Source organism: Neophocaena asiaeorientalis, unplaced genomic scaffold (genome assembly GCF_003031525.2).
Source record: "Neophocaena asiaeorientalis asiaeorientalis breed wild unplaced genomic scaffold, Neophocaena_asiaeorientalis_V1.1 scaffold601, whole genome shotgun sequence".
NCBI lineage: Eukaryota > Metazoa > Chordata > Mammalia > Artiodactyla > Phocoenidae > Neophocaena > Neophocaena asiaeorientalis.
In genome coordinates, this window is record NW_020174793.1 from 494,552 (window position 1) to 511,466 (window position 16,915).

The 16,915-nt window shown below is 36.0% G+C and overlaps 1 protein-coding gene across 1 annotated transcript in view; it reads right to left on the bottom strand.

The window, feature by feature from the left end:
• Window positions 1-11,230: 11,230 nt before the first annotated feature.
• CFAP300 (cilia and flagella associated protein 300) overlaps window positions 11,231-16,915 on the bottom strand; it is a 28,598-nt gene continuing 22,913 nt past the window's right edge. Inside the window, exons 6-7 of the mRNA XM_024760357.1 lie at window positions 12,761-12,827; window positions 11,231-11,863 (exon numbers count right to left, since the gene is read on the bottom strand). Coding sequence (XP_024616125.1) covers window positions 11,735-11,863; window positions 12,761-12,827 — 196 coding nt within the window. The 3' untranslated portion in view covers window positions 11,231-11,734. The remainder of the gene's footprint in view (window positions 11,864-12,760; window positions 12,828-16,915) is intronic.

A 16,915-nucleotide genomic window follows, 5' to 3' on the forward strand; every position in this document is an offset into this window, starting at 1 on the left:
CTCACAGAATCCACCCACCACTTCCATCATGGCGTTTACCATAGTTTTAATTTTTTAATGTTTCTGTGTCCCCAACACCACTCTGGATGCTTCTACAACAATATCTTCCATCTCTTTATTCTTATGCCAGCAATGCTTAACAATAGATGCTCAATAAATATAGAAAAGAAGTAGGGGAGAGAGGTAAGGAGGGATCCCAGAACTCAAAAGTAAAGATATGGGTTTGCTGCCACGGTTCCAATTTTGAAAATTCAGTCTCCACAGGACAGATGTTTCTATAGCATATACCTCTAAGACTTACAAAATTTAATAAATGCTAATGAATTTGCCTGAATTTTCAAATGTTCTTGATGGAATGAAAGTAACAGTAACATTATGCCAGACACTGTGCTAGGTCATTTAATCTTTATAACAACTCTTTAAAATTAAAAATTAAAATTGAAAGCAACCTCTTCTAGATGAGAAAATCGAGGCACAAACAGGTTAAATAACTTGCCCAAAGTTGTACTGCTAGTAGATGGTAGAGCTGAATTTGAATCTACAGTTTCTATTCCAGAGCTCAAACTCCTGGGGACAAATGTACATTACATGTAATCAGGTACATTACATTTAATTTCAGATAATTCAAAAGGGTTATTGACAAATTTATACATATAGAAAGATAAGAGGGAAAAAGAACCCTGTCATCTAAGGAATATTTTATTTCTATTGACTATTAAGTGTTGGTTTAGGATTATGAAGTCTTAGTGTTAAATGTCAAGGACAAACCTGGCTTGATTTTGGGGAAGTCAAATTCAAACTGTAAAGAGACAAAGTCTTTTGTCCCAAAGGAGGAGATGTTTGGGAAAATTTTACTGGACAATATACTTTTTAGGGGTTTTCATACTGCAAGGGACATAGGTTACCTCAGTTAATGAGGGTCTAACTTAAGAATTCTTAAGGGAGAAAGGGAGAAAGAAACAGCCCTAGCACCTGGAGATTGGCGTCATGGAGCATTATACCTTGCTCGGGGTTCATTGTAGCCCTAATCTTACTGGTGGGGATGTCCTAATCCTGCAGAATCCATCACTGTCTATTTGTAAATTCCCTATCATAGTGTCCCAGGACTGGGACTCAGCTTCTCTTTTGTCTAAGACTGGAGAACTCTTTCTTCCAAATCTTCCTCGTGATTTCTGTTCACTCATGGCTTCAATAGCCTCAAAGCTTCTGCTTATTCCCTTCTGTTTCTGGATCTTCCTACTGTCTGCTAACTGTAGGAGTGGATGAAATTGAGATGAAACATTTGTGTAAGTACTTGTAGAGTGCTGATTATGTGCCAGGCATTGGTAGTAATTGGTATAATGATGCCTATTTCATAGAATAACAAAAATTAAATAAGTATGAATAAGTTTTTATTATTGCATCATGAGGATTAAGAAGGCCCAAGATACAGTTTACTTGGTATAATTGCATGAAGAGAAATTAAGGAACAGCTTGCTGAAGAAAGTTCTGCTTGACCTGACAGTACTTCATTATTCAACTCAGAGACATTATTTCAGAGTTCTCTACTTTAATATTTAGAAGATAGTTTGTGTGTATTTGTGAATTAACATAGTCCTGAAATTATTCTTTTATTCTAATTCATGTTCTAAATACTCAAATATAAAATGTTTATCGCCACAGCCTTTGTTGATTGTTATGTGTGTTCCACATTAGACACTAATCAATAATTATGAGATAAGTCTCTGGTTTGAAGGAGATTCTTCTACAATAGCAAGAAACAACTGTGAACAGTAAGTGCATATGATAATGATCAGGAGCCTGGCTGGTTTTGAACACTGTTTCAGTCTAGTTGTGGATAGAAGGGATTCCCAAATCTTGTAGCCCTACCTCTACTTTAGAGCTGTAAGCTACCCACTTCTTAAATAGTACAAATTACTGATCTTATTATTGAACAGATATGAGCAGAATTGGAAAAGGGATTTAGCACACAGGTGTTTAAAGGCAGGTCACTGCAAAGCTATATATTCAGCTGAAAGGTATATGCTGCAATGCCTGGGGAACTTCATTAATTCGGAATCCATTATTTTGAGGTATGTGACAATAAGCGGCGTTAGACTGAGGTTTTTTTCCCCTAGGTTTCAGCTATGATAGGCCTAAGCAAATAAGAAAGACAAAGTGTCATTTGTTTACCAATTTTAGAGAACAGGCAATCTTAAAGCACTTTAAAAATGGACATCTATATGCAAGTAATTACTTAAAAAACCCAAATCATGTTCACCCCTGTTTAGTTACACAGTATCAGTTGGGGTAGGGAGCTGGGGAGCTGGGATTAGAAAAGAGATAAGCCACAGCATGTGACAATACTTCTTTGTAAAATTTATAATGCCAACTTTTCACTCATTTCAATGGGTTTTTCTGACACTGGTTGTATAGTGGACACTTTTCTCTGATAGCAGAAAAAATATTTATGAGCAATTATACTCCCGGTTCCTATCCACGTGAGCTGGTTGCCTAAACTAATAAACAATACGTCAAAAGTATGACACCATCCAGAAAGGGTTGGGGGCATGAGTAAATTGCTTAATCCTGTTTTGTGTTAGAGGACATGTCAGGCCTATTACAGAAGGACCACTCCTTTCAAAATATATATTATATATATATTTTTCATATTTCAGCACTATAGATGCATTTTGGTAATAGGCTCCTTTTTTTTAATGTAAAGTCATATATACTATAGTAAAAAAATCATTTAAAATCAGATTTCTTTTTCTTCTAAAATCTAGCTAAAATTATCCATATGGGAGAAATTAAAGTTTGGTCTGAGATCTGGCTGTGAAGAATTTTGGAGTATGAAGCCCTTCAGACTTCGGGCAGAACTAAGTGGGGTGTGTAATGGAGGCCCCAAAGCACCTCTCCAGTGCTTTATGCAATACAGGTTATCAGATTCAGACTTGTACTTTCCACATCTATGCTTGAACATAAAGTTTACTAGTCTCCTCATTTACTATACTTTTCTGAATTGTATTAAAAATGGAAAGGTGTCTTCTAAAAATACTAAATATATTCTCTATCAATTGTTCTCAAGGTGTGGTCCCCAAATCAGCAGCATCAGCATCACTGAAAACTTGTTAGAAATGTAAATGCTTAGGCCATAACCCAGACCTACTGAATCAGAAACTCTGGAGGTAAACGGCAATCTGGGTTTTAACAAGCCTGCGTTAGGTGATTAACACTTGAGAACCACTACTCTATATGATATTCCACATTCTGTTTTTATTTTATAAATATTAAATATGATGTTTTGTAAACATTATGCTTCACCATTTATAGATAAGTATCCCTTTAATTTCATCATTTATTCTAGAAATATCTATATCTAGTATATAATATGTATTTGAGAATTGAAAAAATCTATTTATTTGGTAACATATTCATGGTGTAAAGGATCTCAAAAAGTGATGTCTTGATTCTTACCTGAAAGTTAACCACTAATCCTATTTTAAAAGCTGTGTTAAGCAGTGATTCCAACTTGTTTATAGTTTTAACATCTTGTGACTATTACTTTGACATATGCATACCTTCAACGATGTGGCACAAAATTGTTTTAAAACAATTTAAAATCTAAATGTCTTTTGAGAATTTGATATACCAAACTCTGAAAGTGCCTCTTCATTTATAACTTATTTCCTCTTTAACTTAATTTTCTAGTGTTCTATCTAATGGAAAATATCTGGATACCATCTCTAATAATTCTTCATATACCTGAATACATTTATTAAGTCTCCTGACAGTCTTTTTTTTCTAAACTATCCCAGTTACTTAACCTTTACTCAATGTCTTGTTTCTCAACACTTTTATTCTTCTCTTGTAGTCCTCTGACTCTTCTCCAAGTACCCCATGTTCTTCTTCAGTTGTTAAGATACTATATACGCTACATAGTGTCCCAAACATCATTTATATACATTTGATTTAAATTTGTGAAGGTCATTATTTACATACTTTTTATGTGTAAAAGGGTATAATTTATTCTTTAGAAATATAGTTTTAGGGAGTCAAAATTTGAACCCTTATAACATGCACATGAATTTTTTATGCTGAATTAGAATGACAGCATTTTAGAACTAAAAGGCAAAGGAGATCACTTAGCCCAACTTCTTTTACACAAGAACTTATGGTCTTGAGAAGTTATTCTGCACTGTCCAAAATGGTAGCCACGAGCTGCATATTAAATAGAAAATTCAGTTCCTTTGGTCACACTAGCCACGTTTTAAGTGCTCAGTAGCTACACATGTGGTTAGCAGCTCCAGTATCAGACAGAACAGATATAGAACATTCCCCTAACCTCAGAAAGTTCTACTGGCTAGCACTGGGTAAATGACTTGCCCAAAGCCATACAGCTTCTGTGTGACAGAGCCAGAGCTTCTAGTTCCTGGTCTCGAGATATCCCACAATACTACTACCTTTTTAAAAGGACAAAATATAATAGATTACTTATCCTATCTACAATGCTTATTAAGTTTTATAAAAAGCATTGTGGGAGGCGTGGATCCTGACCCCAAGAAGGTTTGAAGGAAATTACTTTAGGTGGGCTTACTGCCTATATAGAAAATGGCAGGTGGTTTAGTTATATCTCCCTTCTGGCCTCCGGCTATTTAATGTCTACAGTTGACTCTTGAAGAATGCTGGGGGAGGCGCAGTCCAAAAATCCACATATAACTTCACACTTGTCCCTTGATTTTGCATCTGAGGAGTCAACTTATCTCAGATCATACGGTACCATGGTGTGTATTTAGTGAAAGATATCTGGGTGTGAGTGGACCCAAGCAGCTGAAACCTGTGTTGTTCAAGGGTCCACTGTATATGTATGCAAATGTGCATTCACTGAATGTTTACTGGAGTATCTTCAGTCCCTTTGATTTTCCCAGAGACATCGGACACTTCTCAGCTCACACCTTAGTTCCTGCAGCCCACTGCTGGCTGATCTCCTAGGCTCCATTTGTTCTTTCCTGCTTCAATCAATTTTCTATAATTCGAAACCCATTTCCCTCAAGTGCCATTTTCACCCTTGATCTCCTACTCAAAACTCTAGTAGAGGGCTTCCCTGGTGGCGCAGGGGTTGAGAGTCTGCCTGACGATGCAGAGGACATGGGTTCGTGCTCCGGTCCGGGAGGATCCCACATGCCATGGAGGGGCTGGGCCCGTGAGCCATGGCCACTGAGCCTGCACGTCCAGAGCCTGTGCTCCGCAACGGGAGAGGCCACGACAGTGAGAGCCCCGCGTACTGCAAAACAACAAACAAAAAACAAAACAACAACAAAAAACTGTAGTAGATTCCTAGTGTGTATCATACACTAACAACAACTGTGATACAGTCAATGACTTACATTTGCATACACAAAAACTTCCCCACACATTATCCCATTTAATTTATTCCCATCTTTCTAGAATTCAAGCCCTTTTATTTCAAAAGATTGTTTCTTGTTAAGTATTTTAAGTAGATTTTTTTCTAAAAGTTCTAAAACCAGGAACTTGAGAGTCAACCTTGACTTTTCCAATTCCCATTCCCCATCCCCCAGTTCAATCCATCTGCAAGTAATGTTGGTTCTGGGTCCAGAATAACATCTGGAATATATCCACTTCCCTCCATATATTAGTTTGCTAGGGCTGCCATAACAAAGTATTCCAGACTGTATGGCTTAAACAACAGAAATTTATCTTCCCACAGTTCTGGAGGCTAGAAGTCTAACATCAAGGTGTCATCAGGATTGGTTTCCTCTGAGGTTTCTCTCCTTGGCTTGTAGATGGCTGTCTTCTTCTGGAGTCTTTACATGGTCTTCATTTGGTGTCCATGTCCTAATCTTCTCTTCCTGTAAGGATACTAGTCATATTGAATAAGGGCCATCAATATGACCTCATTTTACCTTAACTACATCTTTAAAGGCCTTATCTCCACATACAGTCATATTCTGAAGTACTGAGGGTTAGGACATCAACATATAAGCTTTGGGGAAGACACAGTTCAGCCCATAACACTCCATCTTCACCAAAACCATCCTTGCCCACACTGCTTCATTTCTCATCAGACCGTGGTGGTAGTTTCCCCACCTCTTGTCAAATCCATTTACCATTCAATAGCCATGGTGATCTTTTGATCTTTTGAAAATATACATCACTCCCTTGCTTCAAAACTTATAGTAGTTTCCCATTGCACTACCGTTAAATTCCACACTCATTTTATTGGCTTATAAGATATGCATGATCTATTTTCCCAATTTCAACTCATGTCACTCTTTCTTGCCTGCTATGCTCTGTTCACAATGACTTCTGTCAATTCCTAGAACACACTAAACTCATTTCCATTCCAGGGCCTTCACATATGCTGTATTTTTCCTGAGAACATTCTCAGACTAACTACTCTCGATTTATTCCCTAGAAAAACCATAATTTATAATTACTTTATGTATTTTACCATATTTTTTGTCACTAGATTGTATGTTTTTTGGAAGCAGCGATTTTGTGTTTTGTTTACACTGTGTCCACAGGCTTAGCATTGTGCCTGGTACACAGTGGACATTAGGTGAATAATCTACTTTTCTAAGCATATCTGCTGCTCTATTCAAGGAAGTTTGTAACCCCACATGTATTGATACTTTCTACCTCTATACCACAGACTGAAACATTTTCTCTGCCTAGAATTCTTTCCTCCCCTAAGCCAATCCATAATTGTCCTTTCTGTTTTAAAATTTTTATTGGGATATAGTTGATTTGCAATGTTGTGTTCGTTTCTGCTGTACAGCAAAGTGAATCAGTTATACATATACATATATCCACCCTGTTTTTAGATTCTTTTCCCATATAGGTCATTACAGAGTATTGAGTAGAGTTCCCTGTGCCATACAGTAGGCCCTTATTAATTATCTATTTTATATATAGTACTATGCATGTGTCAATCCCAATCTCCCAATCTATCCACCCTCCCAAACTCTTTCCCCCTTGGCAACCATAAGTTTGTTTTCTACATCTCTGATGCTTGTAAATAAGTTCATTTGTACCATTTTTTTAGACTCCACATATAACCAATATCATATATTTGTCTTTCTCAGTCTGACTTACTTCGCTCAGTGTGACAATCTCTAGGTCCATCCATGTTGCTGCAAATGGCATTATTTCATTCTTTTTTATGGCTAAGATTCCATTGTATATATGTACCACATCTTCTTTATCCATTCACCTGTCAATGGATATTTAGGTTGCTTCCATGTCCTGGCTATTGTAAATAGTGCTGCAATGAACATTGGGGTGCATGTACCTTTCTGAATTATGGTTTTCTCTGGATATATGCCCAGGAGTGGGATTGCTGGATGTCCTTTCTTTTAAAATGTACCTCAACCCCCTTCTCAGGGAGGCCTTTCATTATGGATCATCCTTGGCTCTGATCTCTCTAGGTTCCCTCAGAACTTCAGTGGTTAAGTTTTATATTTTATATGTATGAAGTAAGCAGTTATTTTATATGTAGGAAGTAAGTAGTTTTAAGGAAAATAAGCGTTTTATCCTACAACATGTTAAAGGGATGAAAGGTGACACCTGATCAAAAATTTGAATAAAAGTTAATTTATATTGTCATAGGTGGTTTCTATTTTACTTTCTCTCACACACCCTTCTAGTAACAAAAATTTACAGATTCTTAGTGTTTGTTAAAGCCTAGTGACTTTTTTTTCTTTTTACAGGCACAAATAAAGAAGATAAACAGGAATGATAAGTTTCAACCTTATTGAAACCCAGTTCAGCCTGCCTATCCCAATGAACTTTAACATGTGTGCCAAGTCAGGAGATTGAAGACTTACATTAGAGGATATCAGGTATACCAGCTGCTAGAGTTTGCCAGTTGGACACTGCTAAATGTGTCTCTAAATGCGGCTTTTTAGTGCTAATTAATGCAGCTTTTACTGTAAGACACAACATACTTCCCTGTCTTTTATTCTTCCCTTTGTTCTTTTGTTTTCATCTATTCTTTCTTTCTCTCTCTTTTTTTTAAACTAGAGAAGTAGAGAGCAGAGCAGTTGTTCCCAGCTGTGGAGTTGCCCACTAGAATTAATATATATGTTTGAGGAAATATGCAAAATAATGCTCTACCTCATAAAAACGTCAGAACAATTAAAATAACAAATATCATTTCATACCCGTCAGACTGAAAAAAATTAAAAATTATGAGTGTTTCATTCTCCAACAAAACTTCAAGTTTCTTAAGAGTAATTGGGTACTTCTTTCTATCTTTCACTGCGCCTAATAAGTCTTATGGGCTCTAGAATGTAAACTCCCCAATAAAGACATTTTTGTCTTTTATGTTCATCACTGTATCTGCAGTACCTAGAAAGTGCCCACCCAGCACATTCATAGTAGGTAATTAATAAATATTTGTGGAAAAATGAAGGATATTAGTTCTTAGCAATACTTGCTGATTAACTGGATGACCGAGAAGCCTTCAGTCAGTTTTCAGAAACTTCAGACCTAGGTTTTCAAAGTTGTAAGGATCAAAGTTAGTTGAGCATGGGCTGGGATAGGGATGAAAGGAAGAACGAGGGATTTCCCCTCTCTGACCACAGCTTCCTACCACAGTTCCCACTTCCCAGTTCTTAGTACCTCAGATGGCCAACACTTCATAATTTACCCAGTAGCTAACCATTTGGGGGGCCATATTTGATTTTTTCCTAATGAGCACTCCATTGTCATGTACTTCATGATGCCCAGAAAGGTTTCCATTGCTATTAACTCAGATTACTCAATTTTGTGCTTTGACAATTACTCTAATCTTCTATTTAATCTCTGGACCTTGGTCTTTCTTCACTCCAATTTATCACTGCCAGTCTAATCTTTCCAGAATATCACTTTTATGATGCTACTACCCTGCTCAAAAGTTTTTGACTCCTATGCATCATCTACTTAAAAGATTTAAATTTCTTAGCTTTGTACCTGTAGCCCTCGGTAACCAGGACCCCATTCATCTGTCTTCCCTGTGTTATTACCCAGAACTCTTGGACAGAACTCCTCAGTTCCAACTAGTCAGGTGTACTTATGTCTTCCCCAAACCACCTTGTGTTTCTATGCCTCTGTATTTATTTTCTTGCTCATGGGTCCTAAAAGTTCCAAGTTCTCTGGTCTCCAGCCTAAGTCCCTTTTTTGGATGTCCAAATTATAATTCAGTGAGCCTTCTTTCCTTAAGTAACTATCAGAATTTCTGAAGAATGCTCTCAAATTCCATAAAACCATTCTGTTGTCACTTGTCACCATGGTTGATTTTTCACCCCAGAAAAATCCTCACCCTCAGTTGATCACAGCTTGCTCTTTCAAAGTTGGATTCACAGGCTGCTGCTGCTCTCCAGAGACAATTTTGTCCCAGGCATGTTCCCAGGCTGCATATCTTATCCCACACAGTACAGCTAAATTCAGATTACAGTATAATAGTTTGCAAAATTTTACACCAGGCTTAGGGATAGCTAGAGAAACTACTGCACTACTGATACTCTTGGACCTTGGTCGCCCACCCTTCCCCACTCTCTCTCTTTTTCTCCACACCAGCAGTCACACTTCAAGCGCCAGCTTTTTTCCAGCAAGTGGGCTCATTTAGTCGGGGAACAGATACTGAGTGTCAACTAAGTGCCAGGCAGTGTGCTAGGCACTGGGGATGAACCAAATACACACAGTTCCTGTTTTCCAGACAGACATAAAATAAATTACTACAAATAGTTGAGAAAATAATTCTAAGTATGCAAAATGCTGCCAAAGAAATACCTGGAGTACAATTTTAGGTCCTCTACATTCTCTGTGGCCCAGGGAGAGGGGGGAAAAACAGTGTTCCCATCTCTTACAGATATCTAACCACATTAATAATGGTATAATCTGTAGAAAAGCAATTTTGACCTTTAGGAAGACAGCATTTTACATTATTATGCAGACAGTTTAGCTCCTATGTTTTTTTTTTTTGTTTTTAATATTTCCTCCACAAAGAATGAAAAGAGCCAAAATGAATGAACACTTAAACTGTGTGCTTGACACCATTCTAAGCCCAATATACATATTAATTTATATAATTTTCACAATAACCTATGAAGGAGTCCTATTATTTTCCCCATTTCACAGATGAGGCAACTAAGGCACAGAAAGATTATAACTAGCTCAAAGTCACACAGAAAGTAATGGCAGAATTAAAAATCCAGGCAATCTGACTACAACCCAAAGTCTTTGTTACTATGCCATTATACCTCTCAATACAGAGAACTGCATAATCTTTCTTCAAGGGTGCATTCCCATCTTTTGCTTCTGAACGTTCATCCCAGGGCCAGGCTCAGAGCACTCTGCCACATCATGCCTCTCCACTCGGCTGGACTGCTTTCCTTCTTAGTTGTTGAAACCCCACTAGTTCTTCTATAGAAGCCAGATGAAACCCTGCCTAGGCCTAGTTCACAGTGATCACTTCCATCTCTGAATTCATGTTACAATCACTGTCTATAAAAACTCTTACAGATTACGTTCTCTACTAGGTTTATAGGGAGTGTATGTTTCCCCAAAGTAAATCACACAGTGCCTTGTACAGAACTGGTACTCAGAAAGAATTATTGATTAAGAGAGGGTCCCCAGCTTGTAGGGGTCTGTGTGGTAGGCGGCCAAACTGGTAGCAAATGAACATTTTAGTTTTTGATTTTATGTTTTTTATAAGATTTAACAAAAAATCTATGTTATGACCATGTCTGGAAAATATTCATTCAATAAACAATTAATGTGCCAAAGCATTGTGCTAAGTATTAGAAGTAAAACAAACTCTCTCTCCTGAGCTGTATACCTAAATTTCCAGCCACCTTCTAGACACAATCACAGGTTCAAATCCAAGATCATCATCCTTACCCCTGCAACTCAGAAACACATATTCCAAACTTGCCCCTTCCTCAAGGTTTCAACATTTTTTTTAGGGTCTCCATCATCATTTTGGGCATACATGTCAATCACTTTTTCCATTAAAAAAATATGTTATATATTCATTTTACTAGGGTAACAAGGAGACAGTACTAAGACACCCTGTGCTTTACTCTTTTGCCAACTTAATAATACCATCAGGACAACCTTCTTTGTTTACATGTAGTTCTTGTATTAGCTGTGGGGGCAGCTCAATTTTAATTTATTATGTGATAAAAGAGTTTACAATTATGTTCAGAACATTATTTTTTTATTGAGGATTTTAAGTGGGACAAATGAATTAAAGGAATTGTTATGTTTTCCACAGCTCCAGAGATGTAAACCTTTATGCAGTGAAGAAACGTAATTAAATGAAACTCAAATTTTAAAAGCTAATGATTCATATTAATGATCAGTGCTTAGAGATGTTTAGTTTTCTGTCACAATTTCAATCCAGAATTAATTTGGTTCTAAAATAAAACAAATGGAAAATTGAGGACTCACTCGAATCTTAACGCAACAAATATGAACTAGATTTTTAGTTCTTTGTAACTTTCTGTAAAAATTCCATAACTGTATTGGTGTAGATTATGCTAGGGATGAAATTTGGTTCCTGTGTTAGTATTCCAGATAAATTTAAAGAAAGGCATCTTGGTATTTGATTTCTTTTGCTCTAAGCAGCTTCTTTACATTTTACTTGAATTAACTTGCAAAGTAAATGTTTATCCATAAATCAGTATTAAAATTAAAAACTGGTAAATAGGGAATAAAAAATTATCTAAATATAGATAATTTGAAAAAAACATTAAGACATTTCCCCCACGCCATAACAGTGGTATAAAACATGAACATGACGCATGATAGGATCCACAATAAAGTAAGAAAATGTTTGTTCGTGACTCTTTGTTGAAGGGTAGCACATACCAACAGAATCCTGAAAAAGATAAACCCAAATTATTTAGTATACAACTACATTTAAATAATAACATACTTAGCTATTATATATTTTGTGGTAAAATGTCATGAAACATATATCAAATCTTTGACAATAAGTTGGCAGTTAACTACTATTTTAAAATATTTGTGGGCAGCACAGTCTACTTACTATGCTAACAATACATATGTACTATGCAAACATGCATAATTCTTGACCTTAAGGAATTTATAGTCCAAAGTAAATTCTATCTTTGAAAAAAGTCCTAATATTGCAAAAATTTATTTTGCATTTTTCCTCTATCTTTGCTTTTTTCAGAACATGGTGTATACATACTATGCGGGCTGGGACTATGTTTCTTTTGTTTATCACTGGGCTCTAGTCCCGCACAGTAGCTGATACACAGTAGGTATTCAAAAAATAATTGTTAAATGATTGAATACAGATACTTAGAAACTGCTTCATATGTATTAACAATCTTTTGTGTGATACTAAAATTCAAGTATCAGATTCTGTGATATAAAGACATTTATGTCATTCTTACTTATTTGCCCCCAAATTATCGTTTGACAGGCTAAAGAACTGTGTTCTACCTCATCTGAGCCACAGATGAGGCTCTCAAATAAGAAAGAACTATTATTAGACATGGATAACAGAAAAGAAGCCGGGGAAAAATGTTCATACTTTCTCCAAATAAAAGCATACCTCATTAACTTTTAATTTTAACAGAAAACTATTTAGTTTATGTTAACTATGTTCTGTATATACAGGTATATGTTCTGTTAGCTATTCCTCTCTGAGGCATAACATCGTCCTAGTTGCTATCTCCAGTTATTACAATCCTCTTAATAACAAATAATTAGATTGGTTGGTTGCACATTTCCCCTCAACACTTACATATGCTGTAACTTTAAAGACAGAAGAGGTAATTTGTATTTTCTTGGTTTGAGGATTCTTTCGAACACTAAAATAGGGAGGAAAAGGGAACATTTTAAAATATAACAAGCACTGGCATAATACATTTGAGATGTTGATCCCTTTTAGTATTCAGGTGTTCTTATCCATATATAACATGGAAATACAGAATATCCAATTAAGTAGTTTGAAAAGAATGGCATCTGTGGTTTCATCAAAGGATAGGGCAACATCAACTGAATTGAAATTGCAAAAAATTGAATTTTACAGTTAGAGGGTTTGAGGTCAGTTTGAGACTCAGATGATGAAAAGACTCCTAGGCCAGAGACAATTACTGGAAGAACAAGAATTGGTTAAAGTCAGACTGAAGTGTAAACAGCCGTAAGGGGTAGATAAAAACATACTAAACTTGAAGAATTAAACAGGCTGAACATAAATGACAGTTCTGCCACTGATTTGTTATTTCACTTTAGGCAAGATTAACCTTTCTGAACCTCAACTTTCTCATATGCAGGCTGGGTAGGATATGGTTCCCTTTAGGATTATATGAGAATTAGGTGGAGTAATGTATATGAAAACTATTTATTAAATTATTTATTACTAAATTATATTCTATTAAAATCACTTTCTCTCATAGCTCTTTCAGTTACTCTCCCTACAAAAGATAATCTGTAGCAATATATAGTGAGGAAGCAAACTGAGGGTTGAGGAAATAAGCTACAGATATATATTTATACATTAATTCATATATAAATATATGCACATATTTATAATGCTTTACAAAATACCTTTATATACTTTACCTCATGTAAAGATCACACAACTCAGTGAGGTAGGCATTATTTTGCCAATTTTACAGACAATAGAAATAGAGCAGTTAAATGATACATTTTAGACATTCCAACTAAAAGTGGTATGTCTTGGAATAGAATTTAGGTGATATAGAGTCCAGTTTTCTTTCCCTACACCTCACCTGTTTATCTTATACCTACTCTAAATTCATATACATCAAAGGTATTGTCCGTGTGTTACATGTGTAGGTTAAATGTAAAGGAAGATATCCCTCTTCTTCACTTTATCAGGTAAAAGTACTTCTTTCCCTTCACTACATATGTAAAGAAATGGGGAGAAAGAGAGAGGAGGAGGAAGAAGGGGGACTCTGTGGGAGGGTGTTCATGCATGTGTGTTTGAGCTTTTTCACCTGTTAGAGATGACCAGATGCAAGCCATTTCAGGGTTTAGGGTTCAAGATTCTTAGGCAGTTTTCATCTTTAAAACATTTCATTCAAATTTAAACCCAGGAATCATGCAATCAAATTGATTTCCATATATTTCTATAACATAAGTTGAGGTCATTTTCTTTTATTTCTCTAATGTGTAAGATACACTGCTGGAAAGTTGGAGACTACATTTAAAATTTCATGCTTATCTGAGAGAAGACTATCACCGCTACATATAAAACGTTTGCATACACCTGTATGACTAGCCAGATCAAAATACAGAACATATCTATGGTTATATCTAATTTTAAATACTGATCTGGAGGTGGTTATATGGGTGTGAACATATATAAAAATTCACTGAACTTATGTACACTATGATTTGTTCAGTTTACTGTATGTAAATTACTCCTCGGTTTAAAAAAAAAGAGCCCCTGTAAAAGTTTGTGCTTATCAAATAAACTTAGAGGAAATTTAGTATTTGATACTTCACATAGTAATCACTTAACACATACAAACACATACCATAGGTGTATTGTTTTTAAAAAGAAACTACATTTGTACATTATTAGGAGTTGGTTCCCAATGGAAATAAATCATATTATTCCATTTTATTACCGCTGATCTTGTATTACTGTTACTTTAAAATATCTGTAAGACAATTCGTCTGGTTTTTTATAGGTCAAGAAAGTATATTATCACCTGTCCTATATCTCATAAGAAAAAAAGAAAAGGAAATGTGAAGTGATATTCATTTGTGCCCTAGGGTGTTCTACTAATAATTGCATTATATCAGATTTTTGGCAGTCACTAATTCACTCTTCAGGTAACCATAGTTTTTAAGGATGCTGGAACATAATTTCCATGTAGTGCTTTTTGAAAGTATGATTGTATTAATGGTTTAGAAATAGTGTAATGATTGGTTTCTTATCAATATCATTTGTGCTAATTTCTGAGCATCAGTCCCATATTGACTCTAAACGTTATGGTGTACAGACCATTCTAACTAACTCTGCTCATTTTAAGACACAAGGACCCCACCGTTTAATTAGCATCTGAAGGTCATAATCTAAGACTCTCAGTTCAAATCATAAAATCTGGGGCAGATATGTATTTTGGAGAACATCTCCTAAAACTTTGGCAAGAGCATGTGTTTAATGTCTAAAGTAGGAAAGACACAGGCACCATTAGTAACTATAGAATTATTTTTGAGATGCAATGAAACAATTGATCATTTGCTCTCCAAGAAAATGGTTCTGAAGTATTGCCTATGCGATTTAAAGGGACCATAATCCTTGAAAATAAGGCATTTTCCAAAACATTTAAAAGATGTCTTTTATAGGACTTGTAATAATGGATGAGGGAGAAAATATCTTAAGAATGTTTTTACCTTTTTGTTTGAGCCAGAGACCCCTAAAATCAGGCTCTGTAATGTGCCCTCAATATCTACAAACATAAGGGATGGACTTCTTTGCCAGAATGAATCAGGGACAATGTTTATCTGCAAGTGCAGGTTAGATAATGTAAGGTAGCTACTGAATGTTTAATTAGAAAGATAGCAAATGTTTTTCTAAAGCATGTAAAAACACCTAAAACTCAAGTAAAGGAACAGGAAAAAACATCCGTCTTGGTTAAGTTAGCTTGTACAAATGACTTGATTAGATACATGACTCAGAATTCTGAGAAATTACTGATGATACTTCAAGTTCCACTTGTGCTTCCTCTACTTATACACCCCTTGATAAATGCTATGTTGAACCAACCTGTATTTACCTTAACCAACTGACACAGCATCTGACCCAAATCAGCACCACTAATATTAGAAAAGCCCCATGTAGTGCCTATGATAAGCAAACCAACGTAGCTCCTAAGGGATTTTGAGGTCATTTAACACATTCAGTTGCTTTGTGTTGGCACCTAAGCCATCTCAAGCAAATATTTATTCTAATCATAATTTTCTACTGAAGTTGCTTTGGGAAGACAATTTCACATCCTCTCCTCATTCAGCAAGGAAATTCATAAGCATGCTTAACTTGGATCATTGAGAGAAATATTTAATGGGTCTCAGAGAAAAGTAATGCTGTAACTGGGCTGGTCTCCTTCCCAGTCTCCCCTAGAATGACAGACTTGTGATGCATCGTCCCTGAATTGGGAACAGACTGCCCCCCTCTTTGCTGGCCCTTGTGGACTTGACTCTATCAAGACGTCCCTGATTGCTCACACCCACACTGACAATTTTTTCTTTTGAACTTCCAGGGTTTTTATTACAGTATAAAGAGCTGTAAATATTTGCCTATAATAACTGAACATTTGATTATATAAAAAAAGTTTACTTATAAAATATTTTAAACAATTACTTTACTATTATTTACTATGTTAACTTGTAATTTCCTTAAGGTCAGAGACTGCCTGATGCCTCCTCTTGCACTTTTTAGTGCTTGGTCAAGTTCAGTGCCCAATGTTAACACTTGCTGGTTGCCTGATTAAGTGATTCCATGGACACAATTCTTATCCTTTCTGTAAGATGTCATGAATTTTGGATACTCATTTTATGAGTGGTCATTACTCTTTGAGTCATACTTTTTCTTCACACCCAAAAAGTATAGAAGAGTATCACAAGTGAGAATTCAGGGAAGGGAATGTTGGAAAAAAGAGCAGTTTCTTCAATGTTTAGGTTCTAAAGTTATTTCTATTTCAAATATCTCTAATAGAATCTCTTCCTCTACAGCACATGGTAGTGAGGAATTCCACAGGTTCATGTGGTTGATGAGGTACAACACACTGTGGTGGCTGTGGTGTGTGTGTTTGTGTGTGTGTGTGGTATGTGTGTGTGTGGTATGTGTGTGTGGGGTGTGTGTGTGTGTGTGTGTGTGTGGTGTGTGTGTGGTATGTGTGTGTGTGTGTGGTGTGTGTGTGGT